Below are 27706 nucleotides of genomic sequence, written 5' to 3'. Positions count from 1 at the left end.
AAGAAACAAGTAACTGGCCAACAGCATTATATCAAATACAGAGTCTCGGTGTGTTAATTGGGGCTGGTGCAGCAGCGGGACAAGACCAGCGGGAGGAGGAAAAACCTTACTCCTTACAGTATTTTTACTTCATTTAAAATATTTACTGATAATTCATAGAAACTAATTAACCTCACTAAGGTCTGGGAAAAGGGTTCAGAATTGAAAGCATTTGCTTCTCTTTCAGAGGACCTGTGTTCAGTGCCCAGGACCCATATCAAGAAGCTCATAGCTGTCTGCAACCCAAGCTTCAAAGGATCTGATGCCTTCTTCTGGCCACTTTGGGCACTTGCATACATACGTAAACACACACACACACACACACACACACACACACACACACACACACACTTAAGAGCAGAATAAATCTTTAAGAAAATAATTAGCCTCACTAAAGTCTTTTATTATTCCTAATTGTTTCTACATCTTGTTGAATTTTCTACATCCCATTTGCTAATCCACTGTCTGAGTAGGCATACATGAATGCAGGCCAATTTTGTAACTGACAACAGTCATGTAGCTAACTCTACTTAGGTGGCACATTCCCTGCCTGGTTCTCTGTTCCTCTGACCCAAGGTGTCAGAGTCATCTGCACACCTGAAACTGCTAGTGTGTTACCATTTGGGATCTTCTCTGCCCCACCCTGGCCTGTGGCGTTTAACTTACAAATACCACACATCCCAGAGTACAGCACAAAATTGCTGGTTCTCCTCCCATCTGCCTTTCCCCTATACACACACTTTCTGACTTTATTTCCTAGTGATTCTGCACCAATCAGATGTAACATTACTACCCATGAAAGGCAGGATGATGGGGATGCTGTTCCTACCTGGGGTTCCAATTTGTCTGTGTCTTGGATCCCTGGGTCTGTAGTAACAACCAGCAGCACCTTGCTTTCCCCTGACCTCTATTATATGAGGCATGAACAGGATAAGTTTTTAACAATCTGATGTGTCCCACCTGTACCTGTAAATATGCTTGTGAGAACCCAGTTAGGCCATCCATGGGTTCGAATTTTCTAGTGTTTCCTGAGTTCTTATTCCATTTTTTTTCTTGTATATTTGACATGGTGTCTCATGTATCAAACTCACCATACAACTGAACATAAGTTTGCACTCCCAGTCCCACTGGCTCAGCCTTGGGAGTGCTGAGGTTATGGGCATGAGCCACCACATTTCCCTTCTTCTCATCTTTATTTTTGTGAAGAAAGTTGGAGAGACTGAGAGATTCCTAGGCAACTGACCTTTAAGAACAGAAGTCATTTATTTGTGATGGCCGAAATTTGTATTTATTCAGTCAGTCATTTATTATGTGAGTTGAATGTGTGTGTGTGTGTGTGTGTGTGTGTGTGTGTATACATCTGCCTATGTGTACTCAGAGACCACAAGAGGGCTGTGGATTCCTTAGAGCTAGAGGAATTTCCAGGATGCACAGCTTCTTACATGGGTGCATGGATCCAAACTTTGGTCGTCCTGATTGTGCAGTAAGCACTCTTAACCCCTCCCACCACATTGACAATCTTGTCTATATGTATATGTATATTTAGATCTGGCATTAGGAGAGGTAACATGTTGGAAATCTGAGTCAGGCAAGAGTTCAAATCATTGAGAAGGTCCTTACCTTGTCACCCACAGAGGGTATTGTACCAGATGCCCCTGTATTGACTTCAGTGTGCAGAGACACCTCTCCCATCTCTGGTTGAGTGGTCATGTTTGCTTTAGATTTCAGAACATGGCTCCTGTTTGTTCCATCAGTAGAACTCTACTCAGGACTTTCTCTCCTTGGTGGAGACTCTAATCTCAGTCATTTATCTCTCAAGGCTTGTTCCTCAGTGTATTTTTGTAAAACCATTTAATCAGTCAAGTTACTCTAGCAGAACACCAGGGATGGGGCTGAACTCCCAAGACACAGGACCACAGCAACTAGAGGCTGGGTTAAAACAAAAGAGCTTTTCTTACTGTTTTATTTTATGTTTTCAATGCTGTGTCTTCCTGTGCATGATAGAGTTCGGTCAGGTGGTCAGTATTATCCTTGGGTTAATATGATCCACGCAGTAGAGCAGGCCCTTTTTCTCTGGCTGTGTGGTTTTCACTATGGCCCTTGCCCACACTATTATTCTTACTGTATGTGCTTCAGGAGGTCCTCTCCCTCCCTCCCAAGCGTAGCCACAGTGTCCCCCACCCAGTGAGATATTCACTTTGTCTGCTTCTGTGGCGCTGACACGCCCATTAGGGGTGGGGCCAAGGGTGGATGTGACCTATGGAACTAGGTCTGAGGAGGCGCTGGATGGGATGCGGAGAGGAGAGCATCCAGTGGAATCTGCTGGTGTTCATCTGCCTAGGTTGTAAGTTATTTCTCCCTGAATTCAGCCTTATTAAACCGTGATAACCCCCCACACTGAAGGATCTGGTTTTCAGGCTTCAAGTCTGAACTTCACAGTGTATATGCTGCTGAACATCTGGGGTCTCGTCTCTACAAGGAGAATGACGCTGTGCAGTTGAGACCCCAGGATGAGAACCTTTCTATGTGCTTCCAGCCACAGTTGTCTTCTACCTATGAAGCCCTCAACCCCATGGCCTCAAGGGATTCTTTAACAGCTCAGGATGCTTGAAAGGCCAAAAGGACCTAGCAAGAGAGACTGATGTCAGTGAGTACCCCAACAACAACATGAAGTCAGATAAAACTCTGTGTGGTTCAGACTGAAACCAAAAGTAAATCATTAAGCATGTTTCACAATTTTTAGATTTTTTTCAAACCAGTCACCAACACTGAGTGTGCAAGAACATGCCCAGTGTTGCCATCCATTGGTAAGCACACAGAGAACCTTCCAGGATTCTCCCCATTCCTCATCGCTTAGTCACCAGTGCTACCCAGCCCTGCTCTTACCTCTTTCCCTTGTCATGGTTACAGGAAAACCATCCTGACCACTCCGTCACTCCTTCCTCCTCTCCACTCCCACTTCTCTCCCTCCTCCTCCAAGTTTTTAAAATAAGATGTGGGTGAAACCAAATTTATTTTCATAATAAGAATACAAAACAAACATAAAACTTGGGGCAGGAAAGATAATTGAATTGGTAAGATGCTTTCTTCATGTTCAGAGGGACCTGAGTTCAGAGTCTTGGAACCCACATTAAAGTGAGGTACCATGCTGAGCTCTTGGAACCCCAGCACTGGGGAGATAGAGACAGATGGATTTTGGGGCTTGCTAGCCAGCCAGTCTAGCCTACTTGGTAAGCCCCAGATTGCACTAAAAGATCTTGACTCAAAAACAAGGTAGAAGGCTCCTGAGGACCAACACAAACAGGTGCATGTATATGCATACACATGCACACATGTACACACATTCAGCCCTATAGGTAGATGATCCGTAGGAGGCAAGAAGGTAGTTTGGTTCAACAAAACTTAGCAGCAGATTCAAACTTCAAGAGTCTGACTCTGAGCAGTTTATTTTAGACACATTTAAGCACAGCACAATTTAGTGAAAACTTTCCTGGTGGCAATTAACTCAATCTTGTGTGCACAATAAAGCATACATAAATCTCCTTGAGGAACAAAGTAAACTAAATACAGTTCAGCTGTGTCTACATTGAAACTCTTTGTAAAGTCCATAAATATAGATTCTATTCACTGATGGAGAAAAACAAGCTTATGATAAGGGTCTTGGGAAGGGTTTGGTGCAAGAAACATCTCTGGCCACACAGATAATACAAAGGACTCCATATTAGTGAACATGTCCACTCCTAGCATTCTGGGTGGATAACAGGTATTGCATTCCTTCCCTTGAAGGAACAACCTTGTATGCTTAACATTCCAGTTTCCCTTGTGTTTATCTGTGAGCACAAAGGCCTCTGTGCCTCCTACATACATGCATACACATAGACAAAAGTATAAACACATGTATGTACATACATAAGCAATGCACACTTGTTCATGCACATGCTGACATGCATACAAATACATTAACACACATGTACATGCACACCACTTTTTAAAATGGGAAACTTGCATCACATCACAAGCTTGAAACTCACAAATTATACAACACACTTGACATGGTTTACAACCTTCACAGTGCGTCTATTACAGCTTTTCCCAAGCTCCAATCCATCTAAGCCTGTTCCATTGCTTTTCCTGCTTCCTGAATGCCGGATCATAGGTGGGAGCCACTATGCCTGGCTAACTTGTCTCCCCCAACATTTCCATTAGGCTGTGGCCGTGCCCCCTGTCTGCTGTCATCTGAGAAAGATGGGGTTTCTTCTCATTTGCAGAAAGAATACAATGCAGCAAGCTCATCTGCTGCTGCAGGAGCCCAGAAGGCTGAGACATAATACCAAAGATGGTGTCTGTTCTTCTCATCCTGGTGATGACCCTCCCCTAAGCAGACACCTTTGATGAGTCTGAGGCAAGTATGACATGAGGGTCAGATGTGTCCTGAACCTATCCTGAATAATCCCTGTAGTCCCAGGAATACAATCTCACTGACACTTTGCAGCTGTGGGACCATAGACAACTCACCGATCAACTCCAGGATTCACATCTTTAAAATGGGGATCACAATGGCATCTCCCTATTGCACTGATGTGAGATCACATGAGGGCAGCGAGCCTTCAGAAGCTCTTTGTAAACACACACACACACATAAGAACTCAAGTGACTGGAGAGATGGTTCAGCAGTTAGGAACATGAAATGTTCTTCCATAGGACCTGAGTTTGGTACCCATCACCTATGATAGGCATCTCACAACAACCTGTAACTCCAGCGTCAGGGGATTTGCCTCCTTTCTGGCCTCCTTGAGCACTGTACTCACTTGTATGTACACACACACACAATCTATATACAATTAAAAATAGTCTTTTCATAGAAGAAGAAGGAACAGGAGAGGGAGAAGAGGAGGAGGAGGAAAAGAAGAAGACATCAAAAAGTCACTGTAGTTGTAGCCAATTAAATGCATGTATCACCACCATGGAAACTGAGACGTGCCAGTCCTAGAGCGCCAGTGGTGTCATCTGAGTGGAACTGAGAGGCCCAAGAAACAGGGGAAAAAATAGTAATAAGAGCTAAGTTCTGGTCTGACCCAAAGACCTGGGAACTTCAGGTGGACTCCCTCTTCAAGCTGGAAGACCTGCGAACCAGGAGTAGAAAGGTTCAAGGATGAGATCTGAGTGCCCAGCTGAGTGCCCAGCTTACATGGGGGCAATCCTTTCTCCTTTTATTGTGTATTTGCTTGTTTACAGGAAATGTGTATGTCAGTGCACCATGTGCATGCAGTGTCCATGGAGGCCAGAAGAGGGCACTTGATAGCCTAAAAGTAGAGTTACAGATGGTCATGAATTGCCATGAGGGTGCTGGGATCCAAACTCAGAGCCTCTGCAAGAGCAACAAGCCCTCTTAACCTCTGAGCCATTGCTTCAGATAGTTGTCTTTGTTTTTGAGACAAGAACTCATGTAGCCTACACTGGCTTCAAACTCACTAATCAGTCAAGGATAACCTGGAACTTCTGATCCTCCTGCATCTACCTACCCAGTGCTAAAATTACAGGTGTGCAGCACCACACCTAGTTTATATGGTGGAGCTAATTAAACACAGGCTTCCTGCAAGCTAGTCAAGTGCTCTACCAACTGAGCTACATCTCAGCATCTTCTACCATTTTTTACTCTATACAGACCTTTGGAGAACTGGATTAATTTCATTCATACTGCTAAGGTTGATCTTAACTTACTTTCCCCTGTTCAAATCTGTACTCTTCAAGAAACACCGTTCCAGCACACACATGTGTGTAATTCCTCAACTGCTTTACCAGGTGCCTTAGTTTCTTTTTATGTTGTTCAGATAAAATATAAAGGCAACTTAAGAAAGGAAGGGTTTAAATCAGCTCACAATGCAAGGGTACAATCCATCATGAAGGAAAGTCAATGCAGCAGGAACCTGAAGCAACTGGTCATATTGCATCTATACTCAGGAAGCAGAGTAATGATGCCTGTTGCTGCCCACCTCCCCTTCTCATTTTGTATAGCCCAGGATCCCTGTCAGCTTCCACCCACAGTAGGTGGGTCTTCCTACCTCTTTTAATACAAGATAATTCCCCACAGGGAAGCCCAGAAGCCCACCTCGCAAAGTGATTGCAGATTTATCTGGCTGACAATACTGAGCATCACAGCAGCTCCCTAGACAGACCTTCATCCAGCCAAATGCACACATGGAATTAGCTTCCACTCTGAGAAACCTGCCCCTCCACTTATTATTGTCTGTGATGAGTTCAGCATCAGAAAAGAACACAATGAACCTAAATTAATGTCTCGATTCTGCCTTTTAATGCCCATTGATAAGTATGTTATGCTCCCCACCACCACCAAGGGCATCCATCCATCTCTCATCACAGGTAGCCACATCTCACTAAACACTCTAGGAGTATCAGAAGCTGGGAAGTATCAGGCATGGAGGACTAAGACCCATGCCCAACACTTCTATTTCTAACCCCCACAGACATCTCTGATGTCATGAGAGTAACTTAAGAACAAGCCAGCACAAGACAGAAGGCTCTGCTGGGTGAGCTCTCTTCTAGGCCTATATGTGGCTAGCCCATCTTCCCAATGAAGCACTCCATGGTGATGACAGATGGTGGCCAGTAAGCCAGTCACCATGCACTGTTTGCTGTAACAGACACAGACTTAGAACCTTTGACTCCCACCATCCTGTGTAATCTTCACAGGGATTCTGTGTGGAATAATACAGTGGCCCCCATTTTACATTGAACTGCCAATAAGAAGGGTTCAGAACATTGCCCTGGCCATTAGTGCAGACCTATGGTCTCACCCCAGGCTCCCATTCACATAGTATGGATCATGATACAGAGGTCTTCAAGGATTCATTCCCCTGAGTCTCAGGCAGTCTTTCAACCTACGACCACCTAGGCCTTCGTGATTTATGGACTTCTGTGTCTAAAGTGTCCCATAGTAGGCCCAGTTTTCTAAGAGGGTGTTTGATTGACAACATGTATCTCAGTGTATGAGAGACTGGACTGGAGACAGGAAGGGAGCATGAGGGGTGACCATAATAATGTGTTGCTTCAGCCTACACAGAGCTTATTGCAAAAGGTCAAATGTCACTTGGCCCAGCTAACCAATGAGCTGGGAATAAATGCCCCACTTCCTGGGAAATGAATGAACAATTCAGGGGCCTCTTCAGTCCTTTTTACTTTTAAGTCTTAAATCTAAAGCAAACTGTAAACAAGAGAGGCTCTTTAAGGCTTCCTTAGCCATCAGGGTTGATTGAGTTTTATTTGCATAAGATGCCAAAAACATTCCCAACTCATGACAATTTGTTAAGGAAACAAAAAAGAGAAAATCAAACGTTTTTTCTGTCTTTCATTTTAACATTTTTAATCCAAAGTAAACAAGAGACCTCTGTCCTTTGTGCTGGACACTGGCAGAAACAGAGCTCCTGTTCCAGCGCTGAGCCTGCTCAGCCATCCCAGCCCCTGCTCACACTGAGGTGCCTGTGTGCAGGGCAGAGGAGGCCTCATCAGCCTCGGATCCCTGCCCTTCTGTGGCAGCAATGCCAACAGCTGACATCCAAGCTTAGCTTGTCCTCAAGCTCAGGACCATCTGAAAGTCTACAAAAGAAGAAACACTCCCCTGCCACTCCCTGGAACCCAAACCTACCCATGGCCCTCACCATCCTTCCTTTTGGAACAAAAATCCTTGCAAAAGCAGGAGATGCTTGCTATAGAAAATTAAACAAGGAAAACCAAAAGGAAGAAGTTAGACATTCACTCTGTCCTGCTGTTTGTCCATATGCATACATTAACACTCTTGTGGAAAGGGACAGAATGCAGCTACAAGGTACATTTTTCATATATGTATCATAAATAATCACTGAAATTAATTTCAGTTATACTAAGGAATAAAATACTCCCTCACCCAGGAGGCTGAGGTCAGAGGACTGAGGCCAGTCTGGTCTACAGTGTGAGTTCAAGACCACACTGGGTCACATAGTGAAACTTGACCCTCTAGCCTGTATAAGAAAAGTAAATGTTCTGGGGTAAATATGGATGGGCATATCTTTTTTAAGGGTTGTCACTATAAGCTTCAAAGAGCCTTTTAGCACTGATAAAAACAATCTGTATTTGTGTAGAGATGGAGACACATATCTAAATACAAGGAAGACAGTCCATAGACTTCCATATTTTCCAGGATGTGTGTCATAACTTCCCTTTTACTTCTGTGATAAAAACACTCTGACAAAAAACAACTTAAAGGAGAAAGATTTACAGTTCTAGGCAGTCCATTGTGGCAACCAAGCCAAGGCATCAGAAGCAGCTGATCACATGACATCAGAGAAAAGAACAACAAATACTTGCAAGCTGATATGCATGCTCATTTTCTCCTACCTACTCAGCTCAGTCCAGGATCTCCTATGTAGGGGATGGTGTCACCCATAGTGGACGGGTGTGCATCTCAATGTAATCAAGACAGTCCCCTACAGACAAGCCCAGAGACCAACCTAAACTAGACAATCCCTCATTGAGACTCCCATCTCAGATAAGTCTAACTTCCGTGAAGTTGATAATTAAGACTAATTAATGTAAGGAGTAAGTTTTTTCCGCCCACTGCCTGGTTTGTCCCTCTGCGCCAGCCCCAAATAATGCACAGAGACTCTGTATTTGATATAATCCTGTTGGCCAGTTAGTAGTTTCTTATCTGCTAGCTCTGTCTTAATTATTAATACATTTCTATGTATTTCCACGTGGTCTTACCGAAAGCGCAGGGATGGCGGTTCTGTTCTCTCCAGGCTCTCCATCCTGACTCCTCCTTCCTACTTCCTATTTCCTCCTTGTCTCCTAGTCCCTCCTATCTTCCTTTCCTATTGGCCAGCAGTGCTTTATTCATTAACCAGTATGAGAAACATATACAGGATGACATCTCCCATCAAATTAACACAATGTGGATGACCCAAAGAATTAACAAATGGTATGAATCTGGACCACTGTTGGAGTGCTAATTAGAAAAAGTCTTTCATTGGAAAAAAAATAACTGTAACCAAATTATGGAATTAAAACAGTGGGAGGCTGGAGTGAATTTAAAAAAAAATAAGCAAACAAACTGCGAATGGAGGGGTGACAGTGTGATGAAGGCATTATTTCAAATCAGTGGAGAAAAGAAGGAAGATAGATTCAGAGAAAGGGTGTCATCGGCAAATCAACTTATTTGGAAAACATCATGTAACAGTGGCTAAGTCAGCATCAGTGTTGACCTCTACCATGCACAACTACTCCCAGTGTTTTAAGATAAAAAATGTGTCCTAAGTGATGTATCTAATGTCTCATTAACTAAGAACTTGTTCAGTGGTTCTAGAGATAATGTCAAGTTTAGTCTCTGATTTTATTTTATTATTCATTTATTTATAAGTCTGTGTATGCAGGATACATATGCTGTCCTCATGTTCAGGTACCTATAGACAAGTGGGATCAGCAGAAAACTCCTTCCAGCATGTGGGTCCCAGGGATTGAACTCACATCAGCAGACTGAACAGCAAGCATCTTTACTCATCTTTACTCTTCACTTCTCTTGAATCTTGGATTTACAGAATAAAAAGGTTTGACTTGTGTGTATTAATTTAATGGAATTGTATTACTCAACTTCATGGTATCTTTACTGTTTCCATCCCTTTGAGGGGTTCCTGATAGTGAGGCACCCTGGAACTTCAGTCTGTCGCTCGTTTGTTATGTGTGTAAGCCACATTGAGAATCAGACCTTTGAAACTGATGTTTTACCATTTCCTGAAGCTCCGAGGCTGGCAGGTTTGATCCTACAGCACAACTGCATGGATCAGTTGAGGACTAAGTTCAGCAGTGAGGGGCTTGTCTCTGATTCCCATGTCCCCCATGATGAGTTTATTAGTGTCTGTTTTTGCCTATTATGATTTTTACTAGGCATGCTTCTTAAAAATCTTCTGAAGAGATTTTGCCTGTTAAAAGGAGAAGTGGGGTTTGTGAGCTGGTTCAAAGAGTCAAAGTGCTTGTTGCAAAAGCCTGATCACCTGAGCCCACATAAAGATGTAAGGAGAGAGCCAACACCACAAAGTTGCCCTTTGAACTCCATGATCACACATGCACACATGGACACAATAATACTAAACTAAATTTAGAAAAAGAGACCTAGGGACTGGGGCTGTAGTTCAGTTAGTAGAGTCCTTGTCTGATATGCATGAAACCCTAGATTTAATTCCAACACTACAGACTCTGGGCAGACCTCAAACTCATGGGAGGCTACATGTCCTGAGAATCCAGCTGTGTGCCACCACACATGGCTTATTGTGAATTTTCTTTTGAAAGTTTTCTTCATCATCTCAGACTTCAAGGACATTTAATTATACAGTTTTACCACACAAAAAGGATGGCAAGAATAGACTGGGGAGGTAGCTTAGTAGGTAAAATACTCATCTTGAAAACATGAGGACCTCAGTTGAATTCCCAGTACCAACATAGAAAGTCAGGCATGGTGGTATTGGCCCAGCAATGAGAAGATGAACACAGTAGGATGTCTGGAGCTCACTGGTCAAACAGTCAGTCCAGCAGATTTGGTAAGGTCCAGGTTTAATGGGAGACCTTGGCTCAAAAACTAAGGTGAAGGAAGATTGAGAAAGACACTCAAGGGGCCCCCACATGTATGGATACACATGCATTTACACTGCCCTACACACACAAACACACACGCATGCGCACACACACATACTAGTAGCCAAGAGAAGACGCAGGGATGACTTATAGCAATTCAATGCCCAGTGCTCACATTCACTTGGTAGTAAAAATGTAATGTTAGAATCTAGGCTCCTCTCAGGTGCTTTCACAGGCACCTTACTGAGACATTGTGTTTGAGCCCTGGGGAGATGATTTTACAATAAAAAATCTTCAGAGGCCACACTTTGTGCTTGCTGCTATTTCCCTGCCTCCAGCCTGGGAATCAGAGGTCCTAGTAGTAAAATTTCCCCCATCCTCATGAGTTGTAAGAACAGGCTCCCACTTCTGCCACTGAATGGGCTCTGATCTCTTTCTTCAGAGACCCCGCCACACTGTCTGTCTTGGTGATGTGACCTGAACTCTTTTAAAGCCCCTGCCATTCTATTGTCTCTCTATCTGTTCACAATGTTACTAATCCCCAGCAGTCTTGCTCAGTACCCTCTTGAATCCATCCTCCACCAGAAATCTAACATTCTTTTCCTCATTGCCACAAAATGGATGCTGAAGCTGCAGATATTTCATCCACAAACAGGAAAGGAGAAAAGGCCACCTCAATACTCTTTTTATCAAAAGGAATATTCCTTTCCCAGAAGCTTCACGAGACCCCCTGATATTTTGATGGCCAGGCTTATTAATGTGCCTACCCCTAAGCCAATCAATAGCAGCAATCAAGGGATTGTCCTGTTTCATCTTGTGGCTTGCTGCCATTCTTATGGGAAAGGAACCATCCATGCTACTGGCAACAATAGTGGGCACTATAGACATTAAAAATGTGAGATCAATACCAGGTTCACGCCTGCCATCATTCATCAACTTTTTCATTAATTTCTTCCACGTTATTCAGTCTGTTTTGTTTTCTTGGCTGGGGTATTTTCTGCGGAATGTTTTTCAGTCAGGGCGGTGCACAGGTGGTTGACACTTTTATAGTGTCTTATCTGAACTATCTTGATAAGAAATTGAATTTTGTGTAACAGACATTTCCTCTCAAAATTCCATGGCAATGACTTTGTGGTCTTTGGCATTTATCTGACAGACATCAGTGCAATAAGTTTTATTTGGAAGCGCCCTGATTCTTCTTCCCCCCAGCTCCCTACAGAGCAGAAGAGCTTGTCCAAACTCAGGTGACTGGGATACAACAGGCTTGAAGCAAAAGCTGTGTCACTAAGATGAGAGAGCACAGTGGAGGGGTTGTTGCCTGCACAGACTTCCACCACTGTAACTCCAAACATTCCTGGGCTCCCTGCAGCACTGCTCTCATCATGAACTGAAAAACTGCCAAGCCTTCTCCAGCTGCCCTTAAGGGCACTGGTGTCTAATGTGACAGTGGGTCCCCTCCTCTCTCTGTTTTGGTCAGTGCCACAGGCTCCCACTCTGTCATCTGTCCCTCATACTCCTCATGGAGTTTGGAAGTTGACTGTGAAGGCACACTTGCCTGTCACAGAGTGTAGATATGTCCTTGTGTTTGTAGAATCTCCTTGAACAAGAACTCCATCTCTCATAGACCTGTGGGGTACAACTCTCCCCTCCTTCCCATTTTCTCTGGTTTGGGATAGAGACCAGATTCTCCTCTATCAACTTCTGCTGTAGTCCTGAGCATCCTGAAAATATTTTGACTATCTTTGTCTTTCTCTGTCTTCTGTCTTACCTGTCCTGCTTTCCATTTCCCCTTTCCTCTGACCTTGGGGAGAATGTATTGAGTGTATTAGGCAGTTGGATCCATAATTGAAAAGTAAACTAGTAAGTCCCATTTGCCTTGATTTCTCTTTTCTTTATTCTTTAGGGGTGTGTGTGTGTGTGTGTGTGTGTGTGTGTGTGTGTGTGTGTGTGTGTGTTCTAGAGATGGGTTTTGGATATTCATACTTGCATAGCAAGTGCTTTTCCAACTAAGCCATCTCCCCCATCCTCTTTATTTTTCCTCTGTCCTCCCGTCTTACTTCTGAACATCGCTGTTTCTGACAGTATCCTTAGCTGAGTCTGCTTAAGGGTTTCTGGACACTGGATTTGGGACTTTCCTATAGGAACTGTGTAAGAGTTCCACACGTCATCTTCTCAGTCTCCAGAAAGGTGTGATGGTGTAGTCAAAACTACTAGGGGAGGGCAGCAAAGAGAATGGACCTGGAACTGGCTGTCCAGTGAATTATTCTACCTTTGTGCATGCTTGGAGAGAAGTGGTGTCTGCCACATAATGTACCAGAGTAGGTCACCTGCACTATATCCAGGTACCTAGGAAGTTCCCAAGCTGTGTTGGATGACAATGCCTCTGCTGTGGCAGCCATTGGTGTTCCAGAACTCTAGAGCATCCAACCCAGTACCTTGACCAGTTTTCACCCAAGCTTCCAACCCATGCTTTGGGATTTGCAGTAATTCACATGTTCAGCATCCACATCTGAGGTCAGCCTGATCATCAAGTGTGAGGCAGGAAGCAAGAGCCACACCAGTTCTTAATAGCATGGGCAATGAAGATCACCCAGATGCACGAAAGGGAAGAGGTCTCCCTGACCCAGGCAAGTAAGACTCAAAATGAACCCAGCATGAGTTCCTCTTATTTGACCTCCCCTAAAGTTGGGCACACTGACAGCTGAGACCTCTGTGGGCCTGAAAGTTAGACAATTCATCACATTGCAACCATTTTTCTCTCTAAATCCCTTGTTGAGATAGAATCTTCTCATTCTACCAAAATTCAGTTCTCGAGTCCTCCAAAAGGGTCCCTCATGACCAATGGCTTCTGACCTTTGACGTCTGGTGGGTGCCTCTGTCACCCCCTTTCCCCTTTTGATGTGTCTCTTCCCAAGGGAAGGTCGTGCACAAGCTGAAGCCAGCAAGGGTCACTGGCTCTGACACAGGCACATGGGAGCTATCTTTCCTCTCACATCCACAGCTATATTTCCTCCTTGTGACCATTTAGAAGCATCAGGTTTGTTCACTCAAAGCTAGGCCCAAAAAGCACGGGGCCTGTGATTGCCCCATAACCAAGAATGAGGGGAGTCTGGAGGAGGGTGGGGGAAAGGACCCCTTCCTCATGACTTCAGAATTTGGATAGAAGCCTCCTAGACTTGGTGGCCTCTGCCCCAGCCCTACCAATGTTCTTTTGTTTGCTCAGGGACAGACATGATTGGCTCTGCAAAGTGAATCACTCTTGCTCCATCCAGGGTGTATTCCTGTAATGAGGGCTCTGTGTGCACATGGGAATGGAGCCTTGAGGATGCATGGGATAGGTGTAGGGTCTGCAGGAGCAGGGCACTGAGTCTCCTTGCAGTCTCAAAGACACCACTGGGATTCACGAAGCTCAGAGAACAATGAATTTTGTATAGCTGAAACAGGAGTATGTATGTGTGTGCATGCAGGTGTACATGTGTGTATTTGTAAAGGTGTGCATGCATGTATGTGCACTCATGAACAAGGAAATTAGCATGGAATGATTAAACAAGGGAAGAGTAGGGAACATGGAATGGGGTGGCGAGCTCACAGGGGAACTTTAATAACTAGCTTTGTTCATATGAAATGGTTAAGCAGACAAATTCTGGCACCTAATTCTCCTACAGCCCAATAAGTTAAGTATTATATTCACTAAAATGTGGGAAACTGAGGCAGTGGAGCAGAAAACCTTTGGAACAAAGTTTGTTTCCAACACCACTTTTGTCATTTGCTTCCCAAACCTGATTACTCACAAAAATATACGGGAAGAAGCCTGGGGAGATGGTTAAAGTACTTGCCACACAAGCATGACAGCTGGAGTTCAGAGCCCCAGAGTCCACATAAACACTGGGTGGTTTGAAAGCCTACCTGAAATTCCAACCTTGGGAGGCAGAGGAGGAGATCCCAAGAGCAAGCTGGCTAGCAGAGTAGCCCAATCAGTGAGTTCTTGGTTTGATTAAAAGACCTTACCTCAATGAACAAATGAGGTAGAAGGACAGCAGATAATGATTTAACCTCTGGCCTCTGCATACATGCACAAATGTGCACAAACACACACATGCAAACATTCATACACACAACAGGATATCACACACACACAGAGAGAAAGAGAGAGAGAGAGAGAGAGAGAGAGAGAGAGAGAGAGAGAGAGAGAGAATGAACTGGAATGGTCTAAAACCTCATTGCACCAGCTCAAGAAAATCTTGGGGGAATGATGAGTGATTTTCAAGTATTAGAGAGTACTCTAAGCCAGGCATGGCTTCTGTTGCCCCAGCACTGAAGAGGCTTGGGCAGAAAAATTGAAAACTCTCAGCTATGTAACAAGACCCTGCCCCAGAAAAGAAAGACAGAGAGGGAAAGAGAAGAAGAGGAGAAAGGAAGGGTGGGAGTAAAACAGAAAGAATGCACTTGGAGTTTTCAAGTTTGAAAATTGGCAAATCATCTTTTTATTCTTTTAAAGAAAGTTTTTAAAATTATATTTATTCATTTTATGGCATTGTGTTTTGCCTGCATTTATGTACATATACCACGTGCATGCTAGTGCCCACAGAGGTCAGCAGAGGGTATTGGATCCCCTAAAACTGGAGTTATGGATTGTTTTGAACCACTGTGTGGGTACTGGGAATTGAACTCTGGTCCTCTGGGGAGGAAAAGTGCTCTCTGCAGCCCCACAAATTATCCTTTGATTAAAAATGTTTTCCAGCTCTTCAGGGGACCAGCCTACTTGCTTGATTCTGCCAGCCCCAACAGTGTGTGGGCAGTGGGCAGGGGACCAGGTCCAATTCCCAGACAGCTGGCAGCCAACCACAGCCTTTGCTGCTCTGCATGTGTTCCAGGAAGGACACAGCCATTCCCTTGCCCTGATTCTTTGCCTCTTGTAACCAAAAAATTAAAATAAAATAAAATCAGGTGAGCCCCAGGGCAGGTCCAGGTCAAGCTGAAGGAAACGAGCCCCTGTGTGAAGGCTATAACAAGGATCGGTGCAATGGGTGGAGGGAATAACTGACAGGAGACCCTTACCAGTCACAGCATAAAGGGATGAAGGAAGCACACTATTGTCTAGTCAGTGTAGGAAAGGGATGGTTTTCTGTACAAATTCACACCCCTTTCAAAGCACCTTTTTCTAATGAAACAGCCCATATTTATAGTTAAGATATTAAATGCCTAAATGCCTCCCCCACCCCAACCTCTTTTGGTGAGACTGGAGAGATGGCTCAGTAGTTAAGAGCACTTGTTATGCTTGCAGAGATTCTGGGTTTAGTTCCCCACACATGGTAGTGCATAAGCATCTGTAACTCCAGTTTCAGGGTATCAGATGACAGACAGACATGCATGTATTACACACATGTATATACAGTCAAAACACTTATGCAAATCTGTTTTGTTTTCCAAAAGAGGCACTTGAAACTGGGTATAGCTGTGTAGGCCTTTAATCTCAGTACTTCAGAGGCAGAAGCAGGTACATCTCTGTGAGTTCAAGTCCAGACAGGGCAACACAATGAGACCCTGTCTCCAAAGGAAAAAAAAAACCAATCAATTAAGTAAAATAAAACAAAACAGATGCTTGATTTAACACCTCTTTTCATAAAAACTCATTTGTTGTTTGCTTGGGCCCCCAGTGGGCGGCGCTAGTGAGAGATTGTGGAAACTTCAATAGATGGGCCCTATTGGAGAAAGTTAGGTCAATGGGAATGTACCCATGAAAGGGATATTGGGACCCCCTTCCTTGCTTTTGAGCTGCCATATGCTCCCTACTATGATGTCTTTCCTCTTCAGACCTGAAGCTATAGTGGCAAGTGATGAACTAGAACCAAAATCTCTCGTTTTAAGTTCCCTATCGCATGCATTTGCCACAGCAACAGAAAGATAATTAGTGCAGTAGCCACACGTTGAGTCCAATGGCTTAGGCCTCCTTTTGGAATAAACTGGAATTTTGAAATCTGAGACTTTGAGCATCCAGTTAAGGAGACAGCAAGAGAATCCCAAAGCCAACAAAACCTACCACCGAGGCTCCATCCCCAAGGAGAGCGAGACCTCTCTAGAGCAGCTAGGCTGTAGGAAGCAGGAGGGGGTCAGTCTGACAACTATGGCTAGTCTCTTTGGGGTACTGTTCCCCATGAATGGTCTCCCAAACACGCATGAGTCATCCTTTCTCCACCCAGAAAAGACCCTTCTTGTGTTCTCCTCTCTTGTCCAGTAATCAGAGGTCAACTCAAAGCCACAAACCCTAAAAGCGACAGCAATCTGACCCCCACCCTCCTTTGCCCTGTACTTAACTCCACGTTAGCCAGCTTTTGTGCCGGCTCCCGCACCCCTGAAACAGTGGGACAGTGGGGGTTGACGCGTGATTAAGTTCATGGAAGACAGAGTTCCTAATCTTCACGCTGTATCTTGGGACGCAGGGTGGCTTTGCCTCTGGTTGATGCAGGCGTCCCAGAACCAGCAAGGAAGGGGGCATAGGTGGGCATCCGAGTTTGATTGAGTGTTTGGCTGACTATGAAGGCAGCGCTTTTCTTGGGTCAGGCCCTGCCGGGTGACTGACTAAGGTCTCCAGGCTCCTGCTCGGGAATGTCTTGGAGCAGCCCCTGGCGCAGGTGACTAGATCCTGGGCGACTCCTCTCCGCCGCCTACAGCTTGGACGCGGCTACTGCTCAGGGAACTCGGGCGGCGACCCTGAGCACGAGCATGGCGGGGAGGTGTCTGTAGCCTGGCGTTTCCTGCCTGGCCCTTGGCCCAGGGTGGTGACTGGCTGTCGCGATCGGGGCGCGGGTCCCCGCCCCCGACTCCCAGTCCCCACCCCTGAGCCCTCGGGGGCGCCCCATCACCGGAGGGTGGTCCACCGCGCCCGGATCGCCTAGGGGCGGAGAGGTGGCGGGAACCTCCTTCCCGTTTCCGCCGCGGGCAGCGTGCTGGCCAGTGCCACCGGGAGGCGCGGTCGTCCCTCCGCCCGCGCGCCGGGGGGCCGGCCCTGCAGCCTGCGCCTTTTTCCCCGCGCTCACCGCGGCGGCGCGCGGCCACTAGCCAACCGCAGGGAGCGCGGTGGCTGCAGCGCCCTGCGCTCAGAAGATGGTCCCCGCCGCCGGACAGCTCGCTCTGCTAGCTCTGGGTACGTAGGCGACACCCGGTGTCCCCGGGCCCTCTCCAGACTGCTCTCTACGATGCTCCGGAGTCCACTTGGGAGAGGGGAAGAGAGGGGGGGGGTGTTTGAAGTGGGTGGGAGCATGAGAGCCACCGGGAGTCACTGAGAACTGTGAAGCGGGGGACAGTCCTGGCGAGGTGGCCGCCCGGCGGTGAGATCCGGCTTGAACTTTACTCTACGCGTCAGCTCGCCGGTGCCCACGCCCTCCTGCCTACCTGGCTGTCGGGGAGCCGGGCTTCCCTGGAGCCGCCTGAGCGCGGGTTGTCTGAGTACGACCCTCTGGTGGCCCTGGCTTGAGTCCCCTTTCTTTTCCCCGGGGCTGGAGCCCACGTTGCGCACCCGCGCCCTTGACTTTCCTCTTAAAGCTCTCCTAGGCATTGGGGTGGATTTGGGCTTTTTATGCAGATTAAGTGTTTTGTTAATGAGCTTCCCTGGAAGCCATGGTGTCTCTGTCAGAGGAGGCAGAAGTGACACCTGAGCGTGACCAGTTTTCTCAGAATTGGTGGGTGGGGGAGGGGAGACGCGTCCCCGCGTGTCTGGGTGGCAGGGGAGATTTCCCGCTGCGAAGTTCGCAGACGTGTGCTCGGGTGACTGGTCTGTCCTTGATGTGTGTGTTCCCAAGTGCAGTATCCACTCTCATCTGTCTGGTGCGGGTTCTGTGATGTTTGACAGAGTGGACTGAAGTACCCAGGTGCCCTGGCCACTGATGCTGCCTTGGGAATCTTTCCTGATATCTTCAACATTTAAAAAACCCGGTAAAGAGGCAGGTCAGTGAGTAAAAGTACTTGTCTAGTAGGCACCAAGCCTGGGAATGATCCCGGGACCATGTAAACCAGGGCTTGTGACCCTAGCGCTGGGAAGGCAGAGGCAGTAGGGTCATAATTTCAATACCATTCTCAGCTACATAGCGAGTTTGAGACTATCCTGAGCTCATGAAAATCTAGTTTTAATTAATTATTAATAATTAAAGCCCTGTTAAGTAAGATGCTTGCTCCAGGGTCAATAGTGCCCAGAGGGAAGTTTGGAACTCCCCTCTGCAAAATATGCACATACTGGTAGTCTGTCACAGCCAAGATGAAGGAGCCTGTCACAGCTAAGATGAAGGAGGGTTCCCAGGTCCCCTCAATTCTATCCTGGAAAGGCTAGTCCTGCTCTGTGTCAGGAGGGGACGCCCTAGTTGCATCCTCGCCTGAAGGGACAGTTATGGGCAGATTTCCTTACTTTTTGCAAAAACTACCTTTTGGGTGAAGTGAAACTTCAAATACAATATATTGTCATGAAACATGGAAGTGTTGGGAATCCTGCAGGCTTTTTACCTACTCCCCCCCCCCCAATTGTATTTACTAGATAGAACCCGGTAAGTGCTTGCCTGGTGTTCCCAAGCAGTCCTAATTTGTTCACTCATTTGGCTTGTACACCCACCTGATGAAGAAGACATCCTTCTTCCCGTTTTACAGAGAGAGGAAAGACAGTGCAAAGAGCCTAGGTGGACCAGCCTCATTAAATAGCAAGGAGTGCAGGTGTGGAAAGTCACCTCACCTGTGGTCAACATCCCAGTTCTATCTCTGGGGTTCAGGTGGAGCTTTGAGGAGAGATGGTATAGAAAACTCCAGAACTCGCTGTTCGGTTTCTTTGTGGTTAAGCGTCAGGATGGCAAGGTTGCTCAGTCGGTGAAAATGAGAGGCACAAGTGCCTCCCACCTCCAGGCAGCTGTTGACAGCTGTGCTCCCCCAGTCCCTTTGCACGCTCAGCACACAAGCTGTAATTTTCTCCTTGCCTGAGTGCTCTATGCAGCTGCTTCTCTGCTTCCTTGAGAGAGAGAGAAAAAAAAAATTATAAACATAAGATTGACCACTCTATAAAAGCTGGCTTGTAATGTTTCAAAAGGAGTAGCTTTTTAAAAAAATTGCATGTGGATGGGGGGGTTAATTTACACCAATGAGGATTTCTTTTTATTTAACACTCTTTGAAAGAAAAAAAAAAAAAAAACAGCCCTTAGGTCTGTTCCTTTACTCAAATGGCTGCCTCCCACCTGTCTTTAATTGACAGTATTTCCTCTGAAGCTGCCTTTTTTCCTCTCTGATTTTTCTTAGACAGCTCCGGGCAAATCAGCCAGCATTTCATCAATAAACACGGTCCAGAAAAGCCTAGGCTGGCCTGACAGACTTGGCTGTTAGCGCTGCCATAGAGGCTTGGATCCCTACACTTATCCACTTTCTGGGGACAGAGTGTGGGGAATGCGGCCCAGATAGTGACTTTTCGAAATGTGATCCAGGTTCCTGTGATGACTGCCATCAGGGTTCTCCTCCTGGGCATGGCACTCCTATTTGTCCAGGGAACAAGAGGTTAAGTTGTGGGCAGTAGATCGCCTTCCTGTGCCTTGTTTTTCGTCACTGTGAAATGGGAATGTTAGGAGGGCTACTGGATAGACTTGATGCCTGCAGACTAATGTCTGGTATGTAGTAAGAGCTTAATTAACCTTAATGCCACCCATCCCCTTGTTGTTAGTACTTGGAGCTCCAGAGAATTCAGGATGTCACGGCAGGTTATGTGGGTCACCACCTGAGCTTGCCTCAAGCTCCTCACCCTGTTTCTGCCAGAAAACCTACCTAAGTGATTTCTAGTCAGGGTCGCCTGTCGGCCATCAAACTCCAGTAAACCTAGACATTCTTCCGTACATTATAAACCATTTCATTTCATTATAAACCATTTCATTTTTTATGTCAAACATTTGTGCCTTTTCTGTAGTACCCAACGGCCAGTTGTTTTCCCTTCTGTAAAGTGGGGATAATAAAGCCAGCCCCATCTTCCAGGTTGCTTTGAAAGCAGATGAGATGGCCAACAGATTTACAAACCATAAAAATAATTAGGCTGGGGATGCAGCTCAGTGGTAAAGCCATTTTACCTGGAATGCCCAAAGCCCTACTGCTGCAAAAGATATAAGTAAGTGCTACACTGAAAATAAAATTGATTTTGTGACCGAGGTGGCCTTTATAACTCCTAGATAAATACTGTTTTGGCAGCACCTTCCATAGGTGAAGACTGTCTATAGATGTCAGAGGAGGCTGTCATGGATGGGGGTGGCAGTGATTGGTGACCTTGTTTTGGATTCATTAGGGGATTTCTCCATCACATGGAAATGTCATCTTTTAGGCCTTCACTGTCTACCTTTCATGAGTCCTTCAGGACTCAAGCCTTCCATACTGGACAGTTAGGGTATGCTTGCTGGGAGTGAGGCCTGGAGAGGTGGAGGTAGATGTTGGCAAGGTTGCTGGCCTTATTTTCTCTTCCAACATTTGGTTTCCTCAGGACAAGGTGATCTTTTTATAAGTAATGCCTCTTTCAAGGGAGACTTTTTTTTATAGGAGCAAATGATGCTTTGAACTATTTTTACTATGGTAACACAGACAAATGGATGACTTTCCCATTGAATGGATCTCCAAGGACCTTTGCAATATGAGTTTGGAACAAGACCCTGGTCACCACACTGCCCTCTAAAGCAGACAGGCATCAGGTCATCCCACACTGAAAACCTTGTGAGCATCTTGTACAGCAATATGCTGTGTCTGACCCATCTGGAGGCCTGACGAACAGGGGTGGAGGGGTTTGTGTGCTCAGTAAGGCCTCAGGTGTGTCCTGTGTGGCTGGAGGTGCCTCAAAAACCCCTGCTCTTCAGACAGTGCTGTGGGGACCTTCTTCCTTAACTAACTAGCCTGTGCCTCCAAGCCATTCTCCCTATCCATCGATCAATCAATCTTAAGTGTGGCTGACTACTTGGGAGCTGTCATTAAAGCCACCTTTCAGCCTGTGCTGCTGGCAACGAAGCTGTTGGAGCCTTGTTGTGAGTTCACAGTTCTGCTTTGCCTATAACCTGTGTTACCAAACATCAGTTTCAACCTAACCATTTCATGCTTTCTGTTTTTAAAGTACTTATTTTTAGTGTATGAGTGTTTTGCCAGTGTGTACCCCTGAGCATCACATGTACACAGTGTCCAAGGAGGCCACAAGGGTATCAGATGACATGAGAATGGAGATACAGAGGATTGTGTGCTACCATATGGGTGCTGGGAATTGAACCCATATCCTCTGCAAGAACAGTCAGTGCTCTTGATATGTAGCTTATTCAAATATTCCTGATATGACTTTAAGATATAAACTATATATATATATATATATATATATATATATATATATATATATATAAAACGTGTGTGTGTGTGTGTGTATGTAATTGTATCTAGATAAAGAGGCTTGGGAGATTTTTCTACTGGCTTTGATTTGGATTATATTTTTGTTATGATTTTTAAAAAGTATGTGTGTGTGTGTATATATCTAGATTTGTGCACATGAGTGAAGTGCCCACAGAGGCCAGAACACAGTATCAAATCCCCTGGAGTTGTAGTCACAGGTGTTGTGAGCCACCTATTGTGATCACTGGAACTGAACTCACGTCCCCTGTAAGAGTAGTGGGCTCTCTTCGCTGCTGAGCCGTCATCTCTCCAGACCTTTGGTTAGCTATGTAATGTCTCCTAGGGCAAATGGCAAATACAAATATCTTTCCTAAAATCAGAAAAGCCAGAAATCCAGCTATCAAGACCACCTCTAAACAGCAACTCAAACGCAAGGGGGTGTGCTCTTTTGACCCACAGGCTCATGTCTAGGCACCACTCCTTCTCTCTCCAGGGTGTTACTCACTGTGTAGACAAGGCTGGCCTTGAACTCACAGAGATCTGACTGCTTAAAGGAAGGTGCCACCACCCTGCCTAGGCCAATTCTTTAGAAGCATCATGAATGTGTTGTATTAAACCAGACTTAAGAAATAAAAACTGTTAACCTGGGATTAGAAAAGGCCAGACACTTAATGAAACCTAATTGTGTTCAATCTAATACTGGCTTATTTGTTGTAAGCCTGATGAAGCTTTTTGCTTTCTTTCTTTCTCTTATTTTCTTTTTACGTGGAGTCATCTCCTAGTCTACTGAATTCTGTGCTCTCCTATATGTAATATTTTTGGAGCGGTAGAATGAAACAGGATTTATCTGCCAAGGAAAGCACCATCCTCCTGCCTCAGCCCCCTGGGGGCCAGAATTACAAATGTGTGGTGCCCAAAAGGACCTTCTGTTTTCCTTGCTTGAGCCTTTGGCTTTTCAATTACACAAAGTTGGTGCAGTTTTCCACAGGAAGGGCTTAGACATGGAGCTTCTTTAGCTTGCTGGTGTTGGCTGTTGATTTCCATCTTCTAGCATTCACCTCTCCTGCCTGGAAAACAAATGGCAGCACCTCCGCCTCAGAGTCTGTGTGGATAGGCTGACCAGTGCCTCATTCCTCTCTTCTGCTGTTTTCTGGCTCCATGATCTTCACCTCTGCCTTGAGACCTGTCAACATGACCTCATGGAGTGTCTACCTAGGACACTCTAAATATACCTCAGTTGCCAAACACCAGGAGGTGTTGTCAGCATTCATCCCAGACAGCTCTTTATTTGATAACCAAAGGTGGGGTGGTTGCATGCAAATTTCCATATCACGAGTGCCACTCTTCTTTGGGATGTTGTTTTCTTGTTGTTTTAAAAAAATGCTTTACAGAGCCAGTGAGATGGATCAGTAGGTAAAAGTGATTGCTTCAAAAGCTTGATGAACTGAGTTCAATTCCCCAAACCCACACAAAGATGGAAGGAGAAAAAAAATATTTTTGAAAGTTTTGGTTTTGGGTTGCATGCATGCAATAATAATTTTTTTTAAATATGAAAAGTAGACTTGGAACTAGGGGGATGGATCAGGGAATAAGTAGTATGAGAACCCAAGTTCAGTCCCAAGTTCAACCCCAAGATCTTATGTAGCATGAGCAGAATAAGCTTGTGATGCTAGTCTTGGTGAGGATGGATTAGGGTTTTGTCCAGCCACCCTTACCAACTTGGTAAGTGTCAGGCCAATGAGAGATCTTGTCTGATGGAGGTATGTGACATCCTGGGGATGATACCTCAGGCTTCCACATGCTCACACACACACACACACACACACACACACACACACACGAATGCATAAAAACAAATTCTGACATATCTTTATGATGGCAAAGACCTATTTTATTCCTCTAGAATATCTGGAAAATTAAGGGAAATATGAGAAGTGTTTGGGTAGCCACCACAACATAACCACAATTAACACTGTATTACAGTCCCATGGGGAAGTATAGGTCAGTGTTAAGATGTGTATGAATCCCAGTGGGCTCATGATGTTTTTATTTGTTTGAGTATCTCAATCATTTGTAATAAACACTTTTATATGACTCCTGGGTAATATATACTAATGTCTAGTGGCAAAGAGTCTCTCTCACACACACAGGCAAACACACACATGCATGCACACATGCATTTATACTATAACATAGCCAGCTTTTGCACAGCTTTGACCTCCTATCACTCACTGTTAACAAAGAATCCACCTTTGTGTTGGGAATATTAACTGATATAACACTTCTCAGAAGTCACTTCGTTCAGTGTCCAATCAGTTACAAGTGGGCTTAACTTGAGAATGCACCCAGTCCACTTTTCCACCTGTGCTACAGAAATGCTTGTAAAGATACAGGAGACAGGTGAAAGATGCTGCTTGTTGAATTGCCATGGTGCTGGAGTTATTTGAATGGGTTCTCTTCTTTGTCATCACTGGAGTGATTCATTAGGCAGCTGGTTAATGAGAATTGTCATAATACATTCAAACTTGAAAGGCGAGTTCCTGAGCTGAATGTAATATGCAGTGCTTTGGCTTAAAAATTTTGTGGTGTGAGGATTGGACCCAGGGCCTTGTGCACACATCCTCAGGTACTGGTTAACTTTTTTTTGAAATAGAAACCATATATTAAATTTATTGAACTTATCGTTAACGTCTAAAATCTAGAAAGTCAGAGCTAGAGACATGACACAGTAGTTAAGATTATTTGCTGCTCTTCCAGAGGACCAAAGTTCAATTCCCAGGACACACATCAAGCAGCTCACAGCCACCTATAACTCCAGCTCCTATAGCCCCAGCTCAAGGACTCCAATGTCCTTTTCTGGCCTCTTGTGAACATACTCACACAAAAATGCACACATATGCATAAACAAAAGAACCTCACCACACAACAGACATATTTATACAGAAATGCTGGATTCATCTTTGATTGTTTAAGATAAAATCCCAGAAATTGGCCTTGCTTCCATCTTGTTCCCAGATACCCACCTTCTTCAGTCCTCTAGAAAGAACACCACAGATTAGACCTAACATTTGACAAGCTTGTTGGAGAAAAATCAGATTTGCCATTTAGTAGGGTATATTCATGCATTCACACACTAGCCATTTGTTGCCTCAGTGTCTACATCTTAACATTTTAAAAGAGTCTATGAATTGGTCCATCATTTTCTCCATGTCTTTGAATTGGTCCATTGTTCTCTCCATGAGGCTCTAGGAGAAAGTGTTTCACTCCACAAGTCTTTATCAGCCATGTATTACAGAGCTCGTCTCCATCATTTATCCCTTGCTTTTCTGATGAAGGCATCTTTATAAATCTATAGTCTACTTTTCTCTGTGATGTTCAAGTTAAATACTTAGGGGAGAAAAAAAAACCTTCCTGAATTCTAAACTAACACAAGTATTTTCTTACTTTTCCCTTCCAGTTCTGTAGTGGAATCACACACATTTGGTTGAAGTATTTGATCTAGAACTTACTCTATGGAAGAGTGTAGGATGTGAGAGTGTGATTCATCTTCCATTCATTCATTCATTCATTTATTCATTTATTCATTCATTCATTTATTTATTTATTTATTTATTTATTTATTTATTTATTTTTGAGACAGGGTCTCATGTAGCCCAGGCTAGCCTCAAACTCGATATATATCCAAGGATAACCTTGAACTCCTGATCCTCCAGCCTCCATCTCCCAAGTGATTGAGATTCCCTGTGTCCACCACCACACCTGATTTCATATTTCATCTTATAAAAAAACAGCCTAGCAGTTCTTTTGATTTACCCTTTTTATCATAATCCACCTTGAAAGATCATTATTTAAATCATCTGCTAAGTGCTTTCAAGCACATGCATCAAGCTGAAACTTCAATTTGACTCCATGACTTTGCATTCTTGCCCTAACAGCAAATTTTTTATTCTGTTCACCGGTATGTATTCTGATGCAGCCTGAGGTCAGCCACGAGAAAGACAGGCCCTATCCTCCCATCGTTGAGTTACAGCAATGGGGTGTTTCCCTGCTGTCTACTGTGACACATAAGGGCTTTTGTTCCCTTCATTTTTGCATTTTAACAAACCTTGCCAACTCTAAGATGCCTTCAGTTGATTCTTTTAGCGTTTCAAGTAGAGGATAATGTATTCTTGAATAATGCCTTCCAGCATTATTGTCTGTTGTTTCTGTCTTCTTTTTAATACATGGTGCCAGCTAGAATTGTAAGAAATGTATGCTCACCTGACAAATGTGAATGTGGAGGTCAGAGGACAGCTTGTGGGAGTCAGTTCTATCACTGTGTAGGTCCTGGGGATCAAACTCAGCTTCCCAGGCTTGGTAGCAAGCACCTTTACCCACTGAGACATCTCTTTGACCCTAAAAAGCAACATTTTTGAAAAGCAATAGATAGTCTTTTCCCATGGATTTACTAATAGTATTTATGCATTCAACAGTTAAATATGGGGATTAGCTTTTTGTTTTATATATGTCTATGTATACATATAAAATACACTTTTTATAACTCACTAAGGCTCAGCATTTTTTTCCCTTGGTTTCAAGTGTTTTTAGGACACTTGACTTAATTATGTTAAAGCATTATTTTCAAATCTGTAAATATTGCTGGGTTCAATCTTCTGTGAGGTGTCTGTTCAAAGCTTCATTTTTTAAAGATTTGTTTTTTATTTGTGTGTGTGCCCACAGAGACCAGAAGAGGGCATCAGCTAGCCTGACCCTGGAGTTATAGGTGGTCTTGAGCTGCCATGTGTGTGCTGACAACTGAACTCAAGTCCTGTGCAAGAGCAGCCAGTGCTTGTAACTACTGAATCTGCTCTCCAGCTTCACCACCCACTACTTGTTTCTTTTCTTACATTTTGCCATTAGTTTCGAGTGAACTTTATAAAATACATTTTAATGGTTCCATGTTGAAGGTTGAAATATTTAGGGAGTGACAATCTCATGAAAGAGTGAAGTAAATGGCAGATGTTGCCCTCGACATTTTTTTAGTGATTGGTTCCAGGTTCCTATCTGTGGGAGTTATGACCACCATAAGTTCATACATTTGAATGGTTAGTCACCAGGGAGCAGAACTGTTTGAAAGGATTAGAAGGTGCAGTCTTGTTGGAAGAGGTGTGTCAGTGTGGGGCAGGGACTTTTACATTTCAAAAACCTGTGCCAGGCCCAGACACACACACACACACACACACAAACTCTCTCTCTCTCTCTCTCCCTCTCTCTCTCTCTCTCTCTCTCTCTCTCTCTCTGTCTTCTTCTCCCTGTCTCTCTTTCTCACCTACACACACACACACACTCTCTCTCTTACACACACACACACACACACACACACACACACACAAAATCTCTCTCTTCCTCTCCTTTCCCCTTCCCCCACCTGTGGGAAAGGAAGCTACTGCAGCAACACCATGAATGTCACCATCTTCCCACCATGGCCTCATCATGATGATAATGTACTGAACCTCTGAAACTGTAAGCAAGCCCCCCATTTAAATGCTTTATTTTATAAGAGTTGCCTTGGTCATGATATCTCTCCACAGCAACAGAACAGTAACAAAGACATTATTTCTTAAGTCAGTGTTGTTTTGCTTAGAATCTATTCAACTCTGGTTTCCAAAACTTTATGGTAGGTTTACAAATAGTCTTGTATTTT

At 44.6% G+C, this 27706-nt stretch overlaps 1 protein-coding gene across 1 annotated transcript in view; it reads left to right on the top strand.

Annotated features, from left to right (window-relative positions):
- The first annotated feature begins 13235 nt into the window (after window positions 1–13235).
- Tgfa (transforming growth factor alpha) overlaps window positions 13236–27706 on the top strand; it is an 88386-nt gene continuing 73915 nt past the window's right edge. The window contains 4 exon segments of the mRNA XM_051175023.1: window positions 13236–13283; window positions 17328–17459; window positions 17553–17708; window positions 17710–17800. Of these exon segments, the coding sequence (XP_051030980.1) occupies window positions 13236–13283; window positions 17328–17459; window positions 17553–17708; window positions 17710–17800 (427 nt within the window).

This window comes from Phodopus roborovskii, unplaced genomic scaffold (genome assembly GCF_943737965.1).
Source record: "Phodopus roborovskii unplaced genomic scaffold, PHOROB, whole genome shotgun sequence".
NCBI lineage: Eukaryota > Metazoa > Chordata > Mammalia > Rodentia > Cricetidae > Phodopus > Phodopus roborovskii.
The sequence above is the reverse complement of the archived record's forward strand: the minus strand, read 5'-3'. Positions and strand labels throughout refer to the sequence as shown.